The 22,744-nt window shown below is 46.3% G+C and overlaps 1 protein-coding gene across 3 annotated transcripts in view; it reads right to left on the reverse strand.

The window, feature by feature from the left end:
• The window catches only part of MBTPS1 (membrane bound transcription factor peptidase, site 1), a 49,401-nt gene that overhangs the window by 15,524 nt on the left and 11,133 nt on the right, over window positions 1–22,744 (reverse strand). For all 3 annotated transcript variants that reach the window (XM_029050517.2, XM_029050514.2, XM_029050516.2), the window contains 9 exons: window positions 15,511–15,714; window positions 12,163–12,273; window positions 9,566–9,675; window positions 9,049–9,165; window positions 7,386–7,453; window positions 5,769–5,871; window positions 2,481–2,632; window positions 1,728–1,889; window positions 172–316 (listed from right to left, as the gene is read on the reverse strand). In XM_029050517.2, coding sequence (XP_028906350.1) covers window positions 172–316; window positions 1,728–1,889; window positions 2,481–2,632; window positions 5,769–5,871; window positions 7,386–7,453; window positions 9,049–9,165; window positions 9,566–9,675; window positions 12,163–12,273; window positions 15,511–15,714 — 1,172 coding nt within the window. The remainder of the gene's footprint in view (window positions 1–171; window positions 317–1,727; window positions 1,890–2,480; window positions 2,633–5,768; window positions 5,872–7,385; window positions 7,454–9,048; window positions 9,166–9,565; window positions 9,676–12,162; window positions 12,274–15,510; window positions 15,715–22,744) is intronic.

Consider the following 22,744-nt stretch of genomic DNA (forward strand, 5'->3'; position numbering starts at 1 on the left):
ATGATTTCCCCAAAGAAAACGCAGGCACGCAGGCACCACTCAAGAATTCTGGAAGCAAGATCAGTAATGAACAAGTAAAACGTGTTGACTGTTGGAAAAACTGAAGCCCAGCAAGATTAAATGGCAGATCCAAGCAACCATCAGGTTGGCCAGAAAACTATTTGGGTTCACCTTGTCTACAATTCTCCCTGTGACTCCCATGCCGTTGAGGATGGTAACGTTAACAATGGTTGGCATTCCTCCATAGTATATGGGTTGGGAGCAGTATGGCCACATATAGGGACACTCAGTAAGATCAATGTAGCTTGGACTCAAACTGAAAGAAAAACATTCAACCATTAGAAGACCTAAGGAAAAGCAAAGGAATACTGTTATCTTTCCACGCTGAATCTTGAATGATGCTCAAGGCAGAAAAAGCAAATTCAAATGAACAAAAGGCAATTATCTGGTGAACACACATACACTTCAGACAGGATGAATACACCTGCTTGTAAGAACACTTACCCTACGAAAAGACTGGGCCTCATTTAAGTGAAAAATGTGACCGGACTCTACCCCTACTTTGAGACAAAAAGGACACTGGTCTTCTAATGAAGACTAATATACATCACACATTAGCTATGTGTTCTGAAAACAGCTCTAATTATAAAAACAAGGAAAATGAACTGATTCAATTTACAATCATTTACATTTCTGAAGGCTTTCAGCCAAGCATTTTCCTTAAATGATGCTTCCATTTGGGATCTCTGCATTTATTTTGGCCGGTGAAATAACTGAATCCACAAAAGAGAGGGACTCATTTACCCTCAGTTCATTTGGCTATTTGCTCATATTTTTCAACAGCCTGTTACTGAAAACACAAGACCTAAAACAGCCAGGACAAGAAGCTAAACATGAAGAGACTGTTCTTGATATATTTTTCTCTGGCTCCCTGGACAGATATTAAAAATAAAGTTAGATCATTTGCTTAGCCCCTGATTCAACAAAACTCTAATAATGAGGAATAGATTTGAGTTGGAGAAGTTTACTAAAGTAATTCAAGGCCCTTAAAATTTATAGGTCTAAAAATCTAAAATCTATTGGGCATTTTACAGGCCTAATTTTTAAGTGGCCTGAAATCAACTTTGAATTTAGCTCCAAAATGTGCATATCCAAGTCCTGCACATACGAACCCCGACAGGGGTTTGTGTGCACAAAATCGGTGGCCATGAATGAAAAGCCATCCCTCAAATGAACAGGACAAAATCTGTTCAGCCCCCTACAGACCTCTTAATATACTTTTATTTGAGATGCTACGGGAATAGTAGAACTGAGATTGTCACAGGTGGAGAAGATCGGGTGGGAGGAGCAGACTTATGTGGCCTAGTGGGAACGGCGTGGAACTTTAAGTCAGCAGTCCCAGGGTCTAACCCCAGCCGTGCCACTGGCCGCTGTTAAGTCACAACCTCCCTGTGCCTCAGCTTTCCTCACCCGAAAGGCAGCATGGTCTAGCGGAAAGATCACAGGTATGGGAGTCGAGAGGTGTCTTGTCAGGAAGGCTAGCCCAAAATGGCTTGATTCTTCCTTCCCAGAGACATGAACTCTCTCCACCCAGTACTCCAAGTCCTTTAAACGCTACCTCTGTTTGGTACTGAAGTTTGATATTATCCAGATCATCTGGCTCCTCCATTAGCACTGATAATCAAGGGTTGAGAGTAATAATCAACTCATAAAGAAGGAAAACCAACCTTGCTTGTGGTTTGTAGCTATTAAGGATCTGATAGGCTCTAAGAAGATCAAGCTTGCCATGTCCTTGCTCAAACATATTTACTCCAGGAAGTCTGCGTGCTGACGCAATCAAAGCCTGCTTCATGCTGGCTGGATTCACCATTTCACGCTTCTGAACGGTGCTGAAAATCAAGTTTTTGCTTAGTAGATTCCACTTATACAACCTCATGCTAGAAAGAAATGGTGTCTCGAGACATCCTAATTCACCCACTGTAACAGGTCAAAAGTGGGCAGAACAATATGCACCCACCCCCCTAAGGGTGGTTAAATAGCCTCGGTGAGCCATTATGTCTAGCTGTCCGCTCCTACGCAAGACAGGACATCCGCCCGCACACTATCACTCTCTTAACCATGGCCCAAAACCACAGCCTCAGCGCACCACGAAGGGCAGATCTTTGCCCTCCTTCTTGCCTCGTATTTCTAAGAGCCACGCTAGACCACACAGAGCACCTTCGGAAAGGGGGATGGCGAGGGGGAGATAGAGATTTTGCTCTCAACCTGCCAGGTTTTGAGGTGGCCTTCAAATGGTGCTGTGTGTATTGGGAGACGCGAGGTAGATGGGATGAGAATGGGATACGAATTCACGGAAACCCACGGAGGTCAGTGGGAGTTTTGAGTTCTCTACCTACTGAACACCTTTTAACCAACACAACCGCCCTTGGACTCTTATTTTTGACATGTGCCTGTATTTTGTTAAGCTGTTGAAAACTCACCTCAGTAGCAAAGTTACAGCACCTGCAACCACCGGAGAAGCAACACTTGTTCCTGAGAGAGAGCGGCACCCACCCTTCATACCAGAACCTCTCACTCCAGAACCATAGGTGACAATGTCAGGTTTCACTCTACCATAGCCTCCTGGGAGTTCCTATAAACACAAACAGTTCCTTTTTCTAATGTAGGCCTTGTATTAGAAAACTTGGCATGGATGGTTAATGAAGCAATAAGCATTTGTGCTCATCAAAAGAATGTGAATCTGCATTAGCTCCTTGTGGGCAGGGAACGTGTCTACCGACTCTATTGTAACTGTACTCTTCTAAGTGCTTAGCTGCAGTACACGGTAAGCATCCAATAAATACCACCAATTGATTACTGAACATGCAGTGGGTTTACATGCAATCAATCAATAGCATTTATTGAGTGTTTATTCATTCATTCATTCCATCGTATTTATTGAGTGCTTACTGGGTGCAGAGCACCGTACTAAGCACTTGGAAAGTACAATTCAGCAAGAGAGAGAGACAATCTCTGCCCACAACGGGCTCACGGTCTAGAAGGGGGGAAACAGACATCAAAACAAGTAAACAGGCATCAATAGCATCAATATAAATATATTTATATTGATATTGATATATACACATCAGAACAAGTAAACAGGCATTAATATAAATAGAATTGTAGATATGTACAAATATACACAAGTGCTGTGGGGCGGGGAGGTGGGTAGAGCAAAGGGGGCGAGTCGGGGCGATGGCGGGGGGGGGAGCTGAGGAAAAGGGGGGCTTAGTCTGGAAAGGCCTCCTGGAAGAGGTGAGCCTTCAGTAGGTCTTTGAAGGGGGGAAGTGTGAATGGCGGATTTGAGGAGGGAGGGCATTCCAGGCCAGAGGTAGCAAGTGGGCCAGGGGTCGACGGCGGGACAGGCGAGAACGAGGCACAGTGAAAAGGTTAGCACCAGAGGAGCGGAGTGTGCAGGCTAGGATGTACAGAGCATTGTACTAAGTATTTAGGAAAGTACAAGATCCCTACCCTCAAGGAAGTTAGACACTAAAATAAATTATAGGTAGGAGAGAGCAATACAGTACGAAGACATGTACCTAAAGTGCTATTCGTGTGGCGGGGGGGAGGGAGTGTATACCAGGTGACCAAAAAAATCACTTCAGAAAACTAGAGGTTTTAACCTAGAATTTATTTATCCCAATTCTCTAGGATTAAGCTCTAAGGAGGTATAGCTAAGGAATGGTCCTGGAGCCCATCAGAATGTGAGCCCCTCAGGGGCGGGGACTGGGTCTAGTAGTAATATTGAGTATAACACACTGTACTAAGCACTTGGAAAAGTATATCAGAGAGAAATGCACCTTCCCTATCCACTAGGCGCTTACACTCTAATGGTCTGGGACTCCTATTATATGTTCCCAAAGTGCCCAGTACAGTAGTCCGCACACAGGAGATATTCAACAAATGCTCTTCGAGATGATGATGATGGAGGAGAGTGGAACCTCTCTGCCCTTCTCAATCGGTGGTATTCACTGAGTGCTTACTGTGGGCAGAGCATTGAACTAAGCACCTGGGAGACTAAAATGCTCCAATTCTGTGACTGAAATGTATGCATCCACCTACTGCCAGTACTTAATCGCCAACCTGGGTAGGGTCACTTGACACTCTCCCACACTTCCTAGCTACGGCTGTTTCGAGGGAGTGCAAAGGCCTGACTGGAATCCTTGATTTAAGAATACCTCAGGCCTACCAGAGAGCTGGGGTGAACTTGGGCCAGAGCACCCGAGTCCAGCCTTGCCTCCAGATGAGCTTAGTTGTGCCTGTTACCAAAACCACTAGCTTGCTCACTGTGCCTTCATCTCATCTATCTCACCGCCGACCCCTTTTCCCAAATCTTGCTTCTGGCCTGAAACTCCCTGCCCCTCCATATATGCCAGACCACCACCTCTCCTCACCTGCAAAGCCTTATTAAGGCCTTCCCCGTTTAAGTCCTCTTTCCCCCTATTCCCTCCCCACTCTGCGTCATCTATGCACTTCAATCTGTACCCTTTAAGCACTTGACATTCACTCCATCCTCAGCACTTATGTACCTATCTGTAATTTATATTAACGTCTGTCTCCCCCTCTAGCCTGTAAGCTCGTTGTGGGCAGGGAACATGTCTATCGATGCTGTAGTACCGTCCTCTCCCAAGCATTTAGCATAGTGCTCTGCACACCATAATGACTTAATAAATACCAATACCAATGACTGATCAAAATGAGGAACTCATGCTTCCACCTGTGAACAGCAGACACAGTGGCCTTCGCTCACGGTCCTAAATCTCACCACAGCAGTCCAGGGCAAAGTTTTTGAAGCAGGGGTAGTTCAAAGGGCTGAAAGGGATTTGGCTGTTTTGGCAGCGGCATCGGCTCCTGCCTCACCCAAGGTGCTTCTTGGTAGACTCCAGGAGAGACTGGGGACCCCAGCAAGAAGCAGCCCTGGCAGCAGGAGGGAGGAGGAACTGTTCCTGATGCTTCTGTCTTTGGAACTCCCTAGAAGCACCAACTGCCGGGAGCCAGCAGCAAGCAGCCACCCCACTCCCTTGTCTCCAACTCCGAGGAATATGTCTGTGTGGTACAGGCGTGGCTGGGTGGTGAGGGAGGGCAGGAGAGGAGAGTGAGGGAGCTAAGTAGCTCAGGTCAGATCTCAAGACTACAGGGCTAGAGCTTCTAAAAAGGTCCAAATAGCCTGGTCACGTTCACCTAAAGACTGGATTACCGCAGTCCCTTCTCTGTGAGACTGCAATAATCCAATTCAATGGGAATGGATTGGGAGAAACCAATGGGAAGTTTAGACTGATGAAAGATATTTCTGGTTGTCTGCTTATGGCTGCTGCCCTCAGGAGCAAGTCACTCCAGCTTGACTACCCAACTGCTTCTGAGTGTAATTCCTAGACTGCCAAATCCCTCAAATACAATTCTCGAATCTGGATTCAACAGAAAGAGCCTCATGCTTTTCTACCAATGGCCCCTAGAACTGTACTCTGGGAAGTCCAAAGCAAGACACTGGCCACGAAGATAGGGAACCAGAAGAACTCCCAACCCATTTTGGCCTGAAGGAACCCATGTCTGCCCAACCTCCTTTATCAAAGTGTTTTATTGCTGTTAAATATTAATGTCCGATAGCATGGCTTATCATGTGGCAATTAAAACACCACTAATGCTTATGGCTTTATAAATTTTACAACTGGCATTCTTAAACTAAGAAAGGATTTTTTTTTTAAATGGGGAAAGAGTAAAGAGACACTTACCCAGGTGGTCATCCCCCTAGAAGAAAACCGAGCGATATTATTTTCAAAGTCAATTCCACCAACTCCTATCACATCCATCTGATCCGCAGGGTTATTAAGTGTGCTGAACAGGAGTACAAAAGTGGGAAGGGAGGGGACAAAAAAGGGAGAGCAATCAGAAAATGAATATTCTCTCACAGCAAAATCCCACCCAGAAGACCTAGAACCTCATTAAGGTTCACAGCCTACCACAACCTTCCCTGGATTGGACAGTGTGCTAGGCCCTTGGCAATTATTGCAATTGAGCTGCATTTCCCCAATGTTTTCTGTCATACGGAAGTTTCAGGTACAGGGTGTTTGGTGGGGCAAAGCTGTGACTGTCAAGGGGCAATTTCACAAAGCTGAATTTACACACCTTTTAAAGTAAGGAATATAAGACTCCTAGTCTCAATAATGATTTTGGGACACACGGACCTTATCTAAAGATCCAGAACAGCCCCCTTAGGCACCCCAATCGTCCAGATATCTAGAGGCCCATCTACATTAATTGTATTTTCAATACAGCCAAAGGAAATGTCCTGAAATCTTCCCAACCCCCACCTCTCCCTTTGGAAAGCTATAGCTCAATGGTTCTGGCAGTGGACGGTAGTCGTCGTCTTATTTACTGAGCCCCTACTCAGGGATTTGAAAGGCACTCTTCTTAAACCCTCAGGAAGTGTAATGTTAGAACCATTTCCTGCCCACCAAGAGCTTACACTCTAATGGGGAAGACAAACCTAAAGATATTTACAGATAGAACAGTAGGGGTATATGCAGCTTAATTTACATCTTCCCTGCATCCAATATGCTTCTAAGAAATGTCTCTGACCAATTTGTCCCAGAATATTAGTGAAGCGGCAAAGATCACTGATGGGAGAGAAAGAGAAGGTAATGCAACAAAGAGAGGTACAGGATGGATGTGGGAAGAACTGAGTGAACAGGAAGCACTATCCCACTTCTTCGGGCAACCCCAGATCTGCTTTTTACTCAGTTAGTTTGGAAAAGTGTGGTTTTTACTTGACCACCTTGTAAAATGGTTTCAAAGTGGGTTTTTAGGACTTTTAGACTCTTGGGCTCACCTAATAATTATCAAACTGGCAGCATCTTTACTACTATATCACTTCTCAGGCGAAGATCACAAAACCCCTTACTAACAATTAAGTCTGATTAACCTACTTGACAAGTGAAATGCTGAAAAACAGCAAGTCTGTGATTCACCCGGAGACACGCAAATCAGTAAAAGAATTGGAAAAATAATCTGGGGCTTCAGACAAATCTAATTTATCCTTCAAGAGCAAAGAGACTTCGCTTGGTTTGCTGATGTTTTGAATGGGAAGCTGCCCGAGGTTACCAAATCAACAAGATGTGTCCAGGTAAACAATTCAAGAACCTGGTGTTTTTGTAGATATATTTTCCTGTCGCGTCACAAACTGACAAGAGGTAATAGCCAATCCATGTGAAAAAAAACCCTTAACCTGAATATGGGGGCTAGCCTATAAACTGATTATTTTGGGCAAGAATAAGGTATTTTCCACGAAAACAGCAATGTCTGTGGAAAAAAGAAATGACCATTTTTATGACAGTTCTCAAGCTACTTACCCATACAGAGGCCCATCATTGCCAATAGCAGAAACCATAATCACATTGTTAGCTGTCAATTCCCACACCTGCAAAATTGGCAGATACATTTTGATGAAATTTTACTGTAGCTTTAATAGGCATTGTAGATAATTTTTCAAGAGCACCAACACAAAATTAAAAAAAAAATAACTAGGGGAAAAAAAATACCTGTAGACAAATCATGATTTCGTGATTAGTAGTCCTAAACTAGGCTGGTAAATGGATGTAATTATATCAGTGACATTCAAGGTGCCCTACATAACCCCAAAATTGGCTCTGCCCACTAAGCATCTGTTGGAATTTGAACGCAGGATACAGATCCGAGAAAGACACCAGAAAAGAATGGTATCAATGTTGACTTAATATCCCCTAATCCCTATTTTACGTATTTCTGATATGTTGAATGTATAAAATGCAGGACACTACAAATTAATTGAACTGAGCTTCCTTTTTCACAGAGTAGTGGCTTCTCAGCTGAGAAACCACATGCCGCTCTGGAAGAAGGACCAACGGTTAAAAGAATTATCACTGCATTACACGTAGTTTCTGCTAGATTTATGCCCACCAGGATACATAGCCATAAAATAAGAAATCTAGGTACTGGGAGAAGACCAAAGCAGTATCAGTATTTAAGAAAAGAAGGTCTTGTAATTGTGACAACCAGCCAATTAGTCATTACTTAAAACATACTCAGTGACATTTGAGGGAAAATCTAAGAAAGAGCAGAACAACCAGCAAACTCTGAGGCTGGGTAGACACAGGATCACCAATATTCTATGAAGAGTCGATTGCCAATTTTCCATGCCAGTGGAGGGAAGCAGACGGCACGGATCAAACACGCTTCTTCGCTCCACTCCAGTGTATGGCCTAAGCCTGGTAGGTGTGATGGGAGGTCAGCAGGGACCCAGCTGGGTGTATTTGGAGAAGGGAGGAAGGGAGAAGACGGGAAAAATATTCCTTTCAAATGCATCCCAGAAGAGGCTGGCCATGTTCATTTACCTTCCACATCCTCTCACATCCACTCAAAATAAACAACGATGAAGAGGAACTTGGGAGACCGATGTTCTAAGGTGGGTGGACACTGTTGTCTCTCTCTCTCAACTCTTTATGGATCCTCCTCCTTCAGCTCACAACCTTCCATTTATCTCTTGCTATACAGTAATTATTACTGCCTACTAAATTTACTTTACAGTGAAAGGAGCTTTATGTAAGATGCAAAAAGGCTTAAGGAGCAACAATACACTTTGCTTTGGAATTTACAGTCGACATTCTGGTATAAATTGCTTTGGGCATGGCAACTTGTGGGGGCCTGGACCCAGATAAGCAGCAGTGAAAAGGGTTAGGGTCCCCCTGGGGATTTCCCAGGGCCGACTGCCTCTGAAAAGTCCAAAGAGGAAAAGATGCTATCCTACTTTTTTAAAACCTGAGCAGAAACCGATCAGAAATATGGATGATGCTAGAGAACAGAATAGAGCCAATGAAACTACAAGAGCAACTGCAGGCTGGGAAGATGACCTACAGGGAGGTATCGCTGAACAGAGATGTCTGGATGGCCGACAAGAAAAGGTGGTGGGAATTGATCCAGAGTAGCTCTAAAGCCATCACGGCATGATGGGGAAGTCATTGTTTCTTCTTCACAAACCTTATCAACGAAAGGATGATCCATGAAGTCGGGGCCCCCAATACTGAGGTTTAACACGTCAATCTTCTTTAAAATAGCATAGTTGAAAGCATCCAAAAACCAAGATGTATATGAGACCTGTTTAAAAATCAAACCCCCCCCCAAAATCCCTTTTAATATTCCAGCACGGGTGTAAGAGAGCTACAACAGAGCTTAAAGAACTAGAACACAGAGGGACAAAAGGATAGAGCATCCACAAGGTTCAATGGAATTTTTAACGCTTGCTGGGATCTCGATATTTTACATTTGGAGAAAGAAGGCTGGGTATAGCTAACTGGAACAGAGTCACTAGACTAATAATAATTAAGGACTGACAATAGAAAGCAATCTGGAAACGAGTGCACATGTTTTATAAACGAAAGAAAGTTTTAGAGAAAGCACATCAATGGTAACAGGAATCTTATAACCCCAAAGCTGGGCCATTTCCTAATAGCTTGTATTAAAACATAATGATTTTTTAAAACCTCAAAATATCTACCTGATTGTTGGTGAAGACCCTGAAAATATGCAGTTCTGCATCTGGAGCAAATCCCTGGCATTCCCTCATGCTGGCTATTACACCTGCTACAAATGTCCCATGGCCCAAACCTGTTGCCCATAAGTAGAAATAAGAAATTAAACAAAAAAATTGGTTATTTGTTCCCCCAAAAACCAAACATTTCAAAAAGGAAGGAGTTTACACAGATTCCATTTCCAGAGCCCTTGCTTGAGCACTTCCCATGAGTCTTTTGTGGGCCAAAAATCGAGGGCCTGATCCAGCCTAAAAACTGGCCATGCCCTCAGCCTATGGACCGTCCAGGTGGGGGAGGTGGGGGGGGAAGGTCTGGGGATGCCATCATGCATTGCGCATCCACTGTCATCCCGGTACACATGCAGGCGTGTCCACCCATGTACAAAACAGCGCATCTGTGGTGCGGTGACCCAGCCCCCAAGCTTGCCAGGAGCCATGATACCCCTTAATCGAGGTCCTAAGAGGCCCAAAACAGGGGAAATGAGGGAGGAAGCAAAAGAGAGGGAAGGGAAGAAAGAGGGAGGGAAGGAAAAAGGGAAGGAGAGAGGGAGGGAGGAGATAAGCAGACCATCTTGGCCCAAGTCTGGAGCAATCCTTTCTGTTGCCTGGCCCTGGGCCAAGCAAGGCTCTCTGGCTTAATGCCTCACTGCCCTCTGCAGAAAGCTCAAATAGCTGACGAAGGGCTTCGAAGAGAAACCACACCTGCCTATAGTACCTTTCCGATTTCTCCCCTGAAGCATACGAATGACCTCCCTCTAGACACCCCCTACCTCTCCTTCTCCTCCTCCTCCTCCTGACATCAGCCACGGCGTCGCTGCCCCTCAAGCTTCCCCACAGCGTTCCAGGAAGGCCTCCCCAGCTAAATAGGACGAGACAGTGCTGTCTGCCTTTGACCCTATCCCTCCTCTTATATCCAAGTCAATCAAAAAAGCATAGTAAAGCATCATCCGCAGATCCTTACTATATGCTTTTTTCCCTCCTGCAAAGAGGAAGCCTGAACCAAAGTAAAGCTGAAGACAGTCTTAAGTGACCTCCGCAGCTTTATGAAAGATGGAGAGCAATGAATACTTTCACCCACAACGGCCCTACGCAGAGCAGCCCTGCAGCCCAGTAAGGGCCTCAGCCAAAGGACTGGGAAATATGCTTCCCTGGCATTTTTCTGGATTTTATTTGTGTTGGAAGAGCCTTGCACGGGCCCCAAATCCTGGGGTCCAGTCTGATCACCACAAGAGGGGACACTCATCAGCTCTAAACCTTGGCTGGAGTTACTACCACTTCTCGGTGGGGCAGAGCCATGCTTGCACAGGGGCAGGGGGTGGGGTCACTGAAGGATGCTGGGGCTTGAAATCCCAACAAGCTCACAGAGACTTCTGCAGAGAAGCAGGGGAGACCAGGACGGCAGCCATCGTGTCTCTGGGGAGTCAGCTGACTCCAGCAGCCACACCCTCTCCCGTCCAACTGGGGCACCCGGGCACCCGGGCCAGCCGGAGCCCAACCCCTGGCCATTCCCCAGCCCGATTTTGGCAAAGGTTCTGTTTGCTGGCTCCTCTGTCTTCCACCCAGGACCTTTTTTTGTGCACACGCTGCGTGTGGTCCGGAGGCCGGGGCTCTTGGTTACCTGGAACCATTCAGTGGAGAGCCTGGCTTCAACAGCACCTGAGCAATTTTTTGGTTGCAGCCAAAGAATTCAGCAAGAAGTTGAAAGCGTGTCTTCTCCCTCTTCGGTTCCGAGGGGGTAGACTGCGGCTCCGCAAGTGGCAACCGGGGGAGAGATTCAAGGTCGCTGATGCCTACTGAGCGTACGGCACTGCGTTTGACGCTAGGAGCTAGAGAGCGTAAATTGGACTTCATCCCGGGACTCGAAGAGCTCACAAACCGCTGAAGGAAGTAACGTGAGCAACATAAACAGACCACGTAATTACAAGATTGTGCCGTGGAGGAAGGGAATTTGAGCTTGAGGGTTGGTAGTGGGCTGATAGAAGTCAGAGAAAGTTTTCTGGAGGGGAAGCGAGTTGCAGCCTAAGAAAGGGATCGATGTGCCTTGGAGGATGGGAGCAGAGAGGAAGTTGGACAAATGAGGAATAACCTGAACAATGGTTTTATTAGGTGGAAGAGGGAGGACGTTAAGTAGGGAACTTCAAGAAGGCTGACCTGGAGTGTGGGGTGGGCGGGGGTGGGCTTGGATTTAGCGAGGAATAAAAACTGTTAAATAAAAGCAGTTACATGGGACACAGCAAACTGGAACTCCCCATCAAGAGTGTGCATTTGCTCTCAACAAAACAAAGAACTTGAAATGTAAAAAAATTACCAAAAAAAAAAATTACATGCGGTCCATCATGTTTAGTTCTATAACAAGCTCCTAAAGAGCCGGGATGGTGTTTTGACCTTGTTCTGGACCAAGGCTACATGCTACAAATGATCCAGCATCAGAACATCAAAAATTACAAGTAACTGGGGTCGGGAGAGACAAATTTCAACACCTGGCATCAGACCGAAATATCAAAAATAGACCATCTGAAACCACGCGCCCCCTCTATTTCCAAAATTTTGCTTACTCAACTTACCGTCATCTAAGGTTCTCTCATTAGTCCAGTTGGTTCTCTCTTTGACATTTTTGAAGTGAGGGTGCTTTTCGCTCAGCCCAGTATCAAAAACAGCAACTCTTACACTAGCACCTATTTCAGGGGGAGATAGGAGAAAGATATTTACTTGTCAAGAAATCACTTTCTTGGCTTGGTATTAGTATGGGGTAGCTTTTCAGTGATTATGAGGAGTAGGCATGTTTCCAAAGTAACATGATGGTTGCCCTTTGTTTGACCTTTCACCCATCTATCCGACTTCTAATTACCTGACATCAACCTTCCCCAACAGGACACCGATCTCTAGTGGGATGATGGCAAGCGAACTTATCCACAAGACCGAAGCTTATTCTTTAGCATCATCATCGAAAAGGTATTTAATGGGTCCCATTATCCTCTCCAAATCCAGGAGGCCCTGGCTAAAAAGCCCTTTGAGCATGGAAGGGAGACCAAGCACAAGGCTTAATCCTGGATGGAGAAACCAGTTCAGTCTACAACAGAGGGAAGCACGGCCTCGCCTAAAACAGCCTAAACTCTCCTGGGAAGGAACTGCCACAGATATGATTCACCCTACCTGACATGCCACTCCCCTTTGCGTTCGTGCCCTATATAAAGGGAGGAGGAAAGGGGAAAAAGGCTCCTCCTCTTCCACGTCAGACACACGAGGATGTTCGGGGCAGCTTTATGAGCCACTTGTTCGGCTTTAATACCCTTATGGGACTCGATAGAACACGGGCCTGGGAGTCAGAAGGAGCTCTGCCACTTGTCTGCTGTGTGACCTTGGACAAGTCACTTCACTTCTCTGTGCCTCAGTTACCTCATCCGTAAAATGGGGATTAAGACTGTGAATCCTGTTGGGGACAGGGACTGTGACCAACCTGATTATCTTGTACCTGCCACACAGCAAGTGCTTAACGAATACCATTTAAAAAAACAAAAGGGATGAGTTTGGCCAGATCTCTCTCCCCGCTGAGCTTGCCACTCCAACTTCTCTCCTCTTTTTTCATCCGCCAAACCACAATCCTCTCGCCTTAAGATTTATTTCCTGCTAACTAGGCAGCCCTGCTATCTGTTGCAGCGGAAAGAGCACAGCTCTGGGAATCAGGTGACCCGGGTTCTGGTCCCAGCTCGGCAAGTGAGGGAATGCTTGCTGAGGCTCTGCTGTCGTTGGTGAAGGTTTCTGACAGACGAACCCCTTAGGGTATCCAAGTAAGATGGTCAGGCCCGGAAGTAATCCTGAAAAATAGCTAATGTGGGAGGTGGAGGATGCAGTGACTCCAAAAGCTGGGAAGCAGCGTGGCTCGGTGGAAAGAGCATGGGCTTTGGAGTCAGGGCTCATGAGTTCGAATCCCAGCTCTGCCACTTGTCGGCTGTGTGACTGTGGGCAAGTCACTTAACTTCTCTGTGCCTCAGTTCCCTCATCTGTAAAATGGGGATTAAGACTGTGAGCCCCACGTGGGACAACCTACCCCAGCGCTTAGAACAGTGCTCGGCACATAGTAAGCGCTTAACAAATACCAACATTAAAAGCAACCAAAAGTAATAATAATAATACTAATAACTGCAATATCTGTTAAGTGTTTACTGTGTGCCGGGCACCACGCTAAGGGCTTGGGTAGATATAAGATAATCAAGTTGGACCCAGTCCCTGTCCCACACAAGGCTCATAGTCTAAGTGGGAGGGAGAACAGGTACTGAATCCCCATTATACAGACAAGGAAACTGAGGCACCGTGAAGTGACTTTTCCAAGGTGACAGAGCAGGCAAGTGGCGGCGCTGGAAGAAGAACGTAGGTCCTCTGACTCCCGGGCCTGTGCTCTTTCCGCCAGGCCACGATGCCAGTTATGGCACTCTGGCATGGCATTGGCACTGTGCTGTGGTCGCTTAAGCGGTAAATGGGTCCTACGTGGAAAGCAATGTCTGTAAGCACATACAATGTGCTGCACGCCCTGCTCATCTACTCATCTGCTGCACTCTACTCCAACAGGAACAGAGCTGGATGGGATGGTAGGGTGCAAGTGGAGCTGTGAAAACTACCGGCACCGTATTCGACTCCTTCATGCGAGTTCTCGGTCCCAAGAGCTGAAGACCAAGGCCTGTCCACAGCAAAAAACTCAATTCTCATCCCATATTACCAGCCTTCGGCATAAATTCAAACTAATGTATCTTTAACTGTATGCGATGAAACGCAGCGTAGCTCAGTGGAAAGAGCACGGGCTTAGGAGTCAGAGGTCTTGGGTTCTAATCCCGCCTCCGCCACCTGTCAGCTGTGTGACTTTGGGTAAGTCACTTCACTTCTCGGTGCCTCAGTTACCTCATCTGTAAGACTGTGATTAAGATTAAGACTGTGAGCCTCACGTGGGACAACCTGATGACTTTGTATCTACCCCAGCGCTTAGTACAGTGCTTGGCACATAGTAAGTGCTTAACAAATACCAACATTATTATTATTATTATTATTTAATAAATGTTAAAGGACAGCACAGCCTAGTGGAAAGAGCTCGGGCCTGGCAGTCAGAGGATTTGGTTCTAATCCTGGCTCCACCCCTTGCCTGCTGCGTGATCTTGGGCAAGTCACTTTTCTCTACCTCAGTTTCCACATCTGTAAAATGGGGTTTCAATACTTGTTCACCCTCTCCTTTGGATTGTATGCTCCATGTGGGACAGAGGCTATGTCTGATCTGACTTCATTGTATCTACCCCAGAGTTCAGTACAGTGCTTGGCACATAATAAGCATTCAACAAATACCACAATCATTATTAGACTGTAGAATCCCCCTCCAGTCTGTAAGCTTCTCCTCTAGATTGCAAGCTCTTTGTGGACAAGAAACTTGTAATACCGTTATACTGTACTCTCCCAAGCACTTAGTACAGTGCTCTGCACACGTAGTAAGAGTGCAAGTACCATTGATTATTATTATTATGGGGTGGTGGAAGTGTGGCCTAGTGGACAGAGCACGGGCCTGGGAGTCAGAAGGATGTGGGTGCTAATCCCGGCTCCACCACTTGTCTGCTGTGAGACCTTGGGCAAGTCACTTCACGTCTCTGGGCCTCGGTTTTCTTAACTGTAAAAGCGGAGATTAAGATCGTGAGCCCTACGTGGGACAGGGTTTATGTCCAACCTGATTATCTTGTATCCACCCCAGCGCTTAGAACAGCACCTGGCACATAGTAAGTGCTTAACAAATACCACAATAATAATTATTACCCATTATTATTATTATTAAGTCACGGGTGATAAGACGGAGGGTTGTTAGACGGACTATACGTCAAAATGTGTAAAATCTGGGAATAAGTTATCAGTTAAGAACGGCACTCAAGTAAATAGCTTACCTGTATAACCCATTTGCCAGAGCACATCGGCCTGCAGTGTTTGAGCAACTTGACGAGGGATGGCTCTCAATAAACGCCTACTCGAATGCCTTCCTGTTGCATGCCAAAACCCAGAGCCAAGGGAGAGACTCGCTCTTCTAAGGGGGCGTGATGATTGCCATTTCTGTGTCCATCTTGTCTCGTTGCAGGGCAATGGAGGATCAGCTAGGCAGAGAGGAGAAATATCAGGAGAAAAGAAAACCCTCAAGGCTTTAAAGAACGATACCTTTTCGTTTCAAGCTTCTAAATGTACACGATGGACTAAATAGAACCGTATCCTTTAGCTGTAGTCCAAAAGTGAACATCGCTGACAACGGAAAGGCTGTTGAATGGCCTCAGTCGGCAAGTCAATAAACCCAAATGTACTGACGCACTGCCAACCTCGTGAAGAGGTTTATGAAATTGAACTGCCCAGAGGTTGGGCCTCTCCCTCTTTACAACACCCCTTCAGGTGAGAAGCCTGTTAAGTATACCTGTCGTATTTGTTTTGGCTCCGGTTGCATTTGCAATGTCTCATTTTATTGGGCAATAATTGAACAACTCAGAGATTTCTATGCATTTTAAGGTATGTGGTAGCTAGTGGGTGGCTCTAGGACTAAAAATTCAACCTCAAAGCCTTTGTTGGTTTCAGAATTTCGAGGGAGTTGAGGTCTCGAAAAAAGCAAAGTCGGTCAATCAGTCAATCGATCGTATTTATTGAGTGCTAACTGTGTGCAGAGCACTGTACTAAGTGCTTGGGAGAGTATAATACAACAATATAAGAGACACACTCCCTGCCCACAACGAGCTGACAGTCTAGAGGGGGAGACAGACACTAATATAAAGAAAATAAAATCACAGATATGTATGTAAGTTCTGTGGGACTGGGAGGGGGGATGAATAAAGGGAGCAAGTCAGGGTGCTACATAAGGAAGTGGGGGAAGAGGAAAGGAGGGTTAGTCGGGGAAGGCCTCTTGGAGGAGATGGCTACTCTGGACCAGGCCACTCCCTTTCGTCCTGGGTACCCTGGAGGGCAGATGCTGTTTTTAAATCCTTCTGGGGTTTCCAGGGAATATAACTGGACACCTCACTTGGGCCCCTCTAAGCTAAACAGAACTTCCAGGGGCATCTTGGAACCAAGCCTCCATCAGGGGTTGTTTGGACTTGTAGCAAGTCTGGAACAGATCCTTTAGAGGAGGCATGTTAAACTAATTCCTGTGGGTGGATTAAATATGCGTGCGTGTGTGTGTATATGTATATATCTATATATAGCTTTTTAAGAATGTGGCCCTATATATATATACACACACATTCTTAAATTCTTAAAAAGCTAAAAATAACTAAAAATAATTTGTAAAATCAGCATCCTATTATTAAACAAAAGAAAATGAGGTTGGTATCGAACAGACAAGCTTCCATGGGGATGGGGACAGTGCTTCCAAATTAGGGAAAAGTGGCAGAAAAGAGAGACGAGAGCCACAGAGACAGATGGAGAAACAGCAAGAGAGATACAGAGATGAACCACCCGCAGACATACGCACACAGACGATTTTCCTCTGGTCAGCAACAGCAGGAGAGAGAGAGGATTGCTAAAACCCACCCTTTTCTCTCCATCCGAACTGCTATCATGCTGATTCAAGCACTTATCCTATCCCGCCTTGACTACTGCATCTGACTCCTCGCTGACCTCCCGTCCCTCCCCACTCCATGCGAAACCTCACTCTGCTGCACAGGTCATCCATCAACAAAAACGTTCAGTCCATCTCTCCCCACTCCTCAAGAACCTCCTCCTGCCTCGCATCTCCTCCTGCCTCCAGGACGTCTCCACCTGGATGTCGGCCCGCCACCTAAAACTCAACATGATTAAGACTGAGCTCCTCATCTTCCCTCCCAAACCCGGTCCTCTCCCAGACTTCTCTATCACCGTTGATGGCACGACCATCCTTCCCGTCTCTCAGGCCCACAATCTCGGTGTCATCCTTGACTCGTCCCTCTCGTTCACCCCATGCATCCTATCCGTTACCAAGACCTGCCAGTTTCACCTCTACAATATCGCCAAGATCCGCCCTTTCCTCTCCACCCAAACGGCTACCTTACTGTTACGGGCTCTCGTTATATCCCGGCTAGACTACTGTGTCAGCCTTCTCTCTGACCTCCCTTCCTCCTCTCTCGCCCCGCTCCAGTCTATTCTTCACTCCGCTGCCCGGCTCATCTTCCTGCAGAAACGATCTGGGCATGTCATTCCCCTTCTTAAACAACTCCAGTGGTTGCCTATCAACCTCCGCTCCAAACAAAAACTCCTCACTCTAGGCTTCGAGGCTCTCCATCACCTTGCCCCTTCCTACCTCTCCTCCCTTCTCTCTTTCTACCGCCCACCCCGCACGCTCCGCTCCTCCGCCGCCCACCTCCTCACCGTCCCTCGGTCTCGCCCGTCCCGCCGTCGACCCCCGGGTCACGTCCTCCCGCGGTCCCGGAACGCCCTCCCTCCTCACCTCCGCCAAACTGATTCTCTTTCCCTCTTCAAAACCCTACTTAAAACTCACCTCCTCCAAGAGGCGTTCCCAGACTGAGCTCCTCTTCTCCCTCTACTCCCTCTGCCATCCCCCCTTTACCTCTCCGCAGCTAAACCCTCATTTTCCCCTTTTCCCTCTGCTCCTCCACCTCTCCCTTCTCATCCCCACAGCACTGTACTCGTCCACTCAACTGTATATATTTTCGTTACCCTATTTATTTTGTTAATGAATTGTACATTGCCTTGATTCTATTTAGTTGCCATTGTTTTTACGAGATGTTCTTCCCCTTGACTCTGTTTATTGCCATTGTTCTCGTCTGTCCGTCTCCCCCGATTAGACTGTAAGCCCGTCAAACGGCAGGGACTGTCTCTATCTGTTGCCGACTTGTTCATCCCAAGCGCTTAGTACAGTGCTCTACACATAGTAAGCGCTCAATAAATACTATTGAATGAATGAATGAATGAACCCCCAATGGCAGCCCATCCACCTCCACATCAAACTGAAATTCCGTATCATCGGCTTTAAAGCACTCGGCTCGCCCCATCCTACCTCGCTCATCTCCTACTACATCCCAGCCCACCCACTCCGCTCCTCTAGCTCCAGCTTCCTCACTGTGCCCCGACCTCGTCTATCTCGCCACAGGCCCCTTTCCCACGTCCTCCTCGAAGCCTGGAACTCTCTCTCGTCCATATACGCCAGACCACCACTACCTCCACCTTCAAAGACCAATTAAGGTCACAACTCAATAACAAATACATTATTATTATTGCAACCCCTCCAAGAGGCCTTTCCCAATTAAGCCCTCTTTTCTCCGGCTCGCTCTCCCTTCTGCGCCGTTTATGCACTCCAATCTGCGACCTTTGGATCCTTGATATTCGTCCCACCCCCACAGCACTTATGTATATATCTTTAAATTAGATATGATAAATTATCTAGTCACATGAACATCTGCCCCCCCATCTAGACTGTAAGCTCGTGGTGGGCGGGGTATATGCCTACTACTTCTGTTGTACTATACTCTCCCAAGTGCTTAGTACGGTGCTTTGCACATATTATGCACTCAAAAAACAGGATTAAGAGAGAGAGGAAGGAGGATGGAGAGACAAAGTGAGGGCACCCCTCCCCTATGATTGCTGGACAGAGTGGCTCCTTGTTCGGGGCTGAAGATGATGTTGGGACTGCCTGTCACCATTCCCTAGACTTTCCAGAACTGCGCTGTGCCAGAAGGGATATGGGAAAGAAAGGATGGAGAAGAAAGGGCCGGCATATGGAGCCATCCTAGAACCCCCAGAGATTAGCATCTCTTGATTCTATTTATTCTTGATTCTATTTATTTGCTATGGTTGTAATGAGATGTTCATCCCCTTGATTCTATTTATTGCTATTGTTCTTGTCTGTCTCCCCCGATTAGACTGTAAGCCCGTCAAAGGGCAGGGACTGTCTCTATCTGTTACCGATTTGTACATTCCAAGCGCTTAGTACAGTGCTCTGCACATAGTATGCGCTCAATAAATACTATTGAATGAATGAATGAATTAGCAGGAGTGGCTCCTTCGGGCAAGTGAGCCAGAAGCTGAGCTGAGCTGCCAGGGGGATGGGACTTGGGCAAATCACTTCACTGTGCCTCAGTTACCTCCTCTGTAAAATGGAGATCAAGACTGTGAGCCCCACGTGGGACAGGGACTGTGTCCCATCCGATTCGCTTGTACCCACCCCAGGACTTAGTACAGTGCCTGGCACATAATAAGTGCGTAACAAATGCCACAATTGTTATTAGGCGACTCCGCTGTGCCATCCTCCTCCTCCCCCCACTATCCCACTCTCCTGGGTTTCCAAGGATCTCGAGTGGCTCTGCAGACAAGGCCTCGCCACTCTGGAAACCCAGGAGAAGCAGAAATAGCAGCTGCTCCCTCTGGGCTACCAGAATGTGGCAGCAGGCCACAAGCAGCTCCCAGCCCGTGAGCGTGACATGCCCGTCTCCGGGCATCTGTGGGTTTCCTGGGCCCAAAGCAGTCCTAGGAGACTCTGGAGTTGCCCTGGGATCTTGGAGAGTCATAAACATGGCTATGCTGTTCACCAGGCTACAGGGAATTACAAACTCCCCAGTGAGGTTCTTTGGGTTTTCACCAGGTCACAGGCCAAGATTATTAAGGGGTAGAAAAAAGGTGGAAGAGAAAAGGAGTAAGGAATGAGCTTCATCACTGACGCATCTGACACATAGAGAGGTAGCTTGGCCAAATGGAAAAAGCGGGGGCTTGGGAGTTAAAGGACCTGGGTTCCAATCCCAGCTCCGTCACTTGCCTGCTGTGTGACCTCAGGCAAGAATAATAATGCTGGTATTTGTTAAGCCCTTACTAGTGCCAAACACTGTTCTAAGCCCCGGGGTGGATAGAAGGTAATCAGGTTGCCCCATGTGGGGCTCACAGTCTTAATCCCCATTTTCCAGATGAGGTAACTGAGGCACAGAAAAGCAAGTGACTTGCCCAAGGTCACACAGCAGACAAGTGACGGAACCGGAATTAGAACCCGTGTCCTCTGACTCCCCAGCCCGTCCTCTTTCCACTAAGTCATGCTGGACCTCAGTTACCTCATCTGTAAAACAGTGCTCTGCATACAGTAAGCGCTCAATAAATATCACGGATTGATTGACATCAAGTTTCTCTTTTGAACAGACTTCAAAGTTCAGTTGCTCTTTTGAAGCGGCGTGGCTCAGTGGAAAGAGGACAGGCTTAGGCGTCAGAGGTCATAGGTTCTAATCCCGGTTCTGCCACTTGTCAGCTGTGTGACTTTGGACAAGTCACTTAACTTCTCGGTGCCTCAGTTACCTCTTCTGGAAAATGGGGATGAAGACTGTGAGCCCCACGTGGGACAACCTGATTACTCTGTATCTACCCCAGCGTTTAGAACAGTGCTCAGCACATAGTAAGCGCTTAACAAATACCAAAAGACATTTAAAAACATAAAAAACTGATTCGGTAACTTTTGCTTTTTAAATAGATAATTCCTCTTTTTTGAAGGAGAAAAGAATCACGATAACAAAAACACATTAAACAAAACCAAAAAACCTAAATCGGAAAATATTTCAGATAGACTGGAGGTAATAAACCTACTACCGTTGGGTTTCCGATTTGATGAAAAGGGGAAAAGGAAAATATTCATTCATTCATTCAATAGTATTTACTGAGCACTTACTATGTGCAGTGCACTGTACTAAGCGCTTGGAATGGACAATTCTGCAACAGATAGAGACAATCCCTGCCCAGTGACGGAAAGAATCAATCAGTGGTATTTACTGTGCAATTACTGTGTGCGAAGCATTGTACTATGTGCTTAGGGGAGTAAACAGACTAGCAGGGGAACCAGACAGTAAAATAAATTACAGATAGCGGAAGCAGCAGAGTACAGAAGTGCTATGTACAGAAGTGCTGAGAGGATGGGGTATCAAAGTGCTTAGCAGATCCTCCTCCAGGAGGCCTTCCCAGACTGAGCCCTCCCTTTCCCTCTGCTTCTCCTCCCCCTGCTCTACCTCCTTCCTCTCCCCACAGCACTTGTGTATATTTGTACATACTTATTACTCTACGTTATTAATGATGTGTATATATCTATGATTCTATTCATCTATTTTGATGGTATCGATGCCTGCCTATTTGTTTCGTTTTGTTGTCTGCCTCCCCCTTCTAGACTGTGAGCCCGCTGGTGGGCAGGGATTGTCTTTATCTGTGGCCGAATTGTACTTTCCAAGCGCGTAGTAATAATAATAATAATGTTGGTATTTGTAAAGCGCTTACTATGTGCCGAGCACTGTTCTAAGCGCTGGGGTAGATATAGGGTAATCAGGTTGTCCCACGTGAGGCTCACAGGTAATCCCCATTTTACAGATGAGGTAACTGAGGCACAGAGAAGTGAAGTGACTTGCCCACAGTCACACAGCTGACAAGTGGCAGAGCCGGGATTCGAACTCATGACCTCTGACTCCCAAGCCCGTGCTCTTTCCACTGAGCCACGCTGCTTCTCTATACAGTGCTCTGCACTCAGTAAGTGCTCAATAAATACGATTGGATGAATGAAGATACAGATAATGATAAAGAAGTCACTCAAGATGTAGAAACAGAGGAAATTCCATCCTAATTTGGCATCTTTACCTCTCTTTCAAAAAGAAATAACAAGTGGAGAGCAAATGAAGACTCACGCTCAGTTAAGAGGGTAAACGGCTTGAGAGTCTGAGGAAAGATCCAAGTGATATTTTAATAAAGAAGATCTCTCAACCTCTTACCACACGACTCGGTTCTGGGTCCCCTACTCTTCTCACTCTACACTTGCTCTTTCGGGGACCTCATCCGCTCAGGAGTCTTCAATTATCACCTCTATGCTGACAACTCCCAAATCTTCCCCTCTAGCCCTGAACACTCGTGTAATCTACAAACCCTCCTAAACTCCCATCTCCTCCGACAAGCCTTCTTCACATTTATTTACACCCATCCTTAGCACCAGTATGTCTATTCAATTCTTTATTCGGATTACTCTCATTGAAAAGATATTTTATTATCCTTTCTCCCCTATTAAAAGTGTAAACTCCTGTGGGCCGGGAACTTGTCACTTTTCTGTTGCACCCAAGTGTACAGTACACTGCAGTATCCTACTCCCTAAGCAAATCTTTGGATAATCACATTTTTATTAGCATAGGCTCTTCCAAAGCAAAAAAA

The sequence above is a fragment of the Ornithorhynchus anatinus genome, chromosome X1, assembly GCF_004115215.2.
Source record: "Ornithorhynchus anatinus isolate Pmale09 chromosome X1, mOrnAna1.pri.v4, whole genome shotgun sequence".
NCBI classification, from domain to species: Eukaryota; Metazoa; Chordata; class Mammalia; order Monotremata; family Ornithorhynchidae; genus Ornithorhynchus; species Ornithorhynchus anatinus.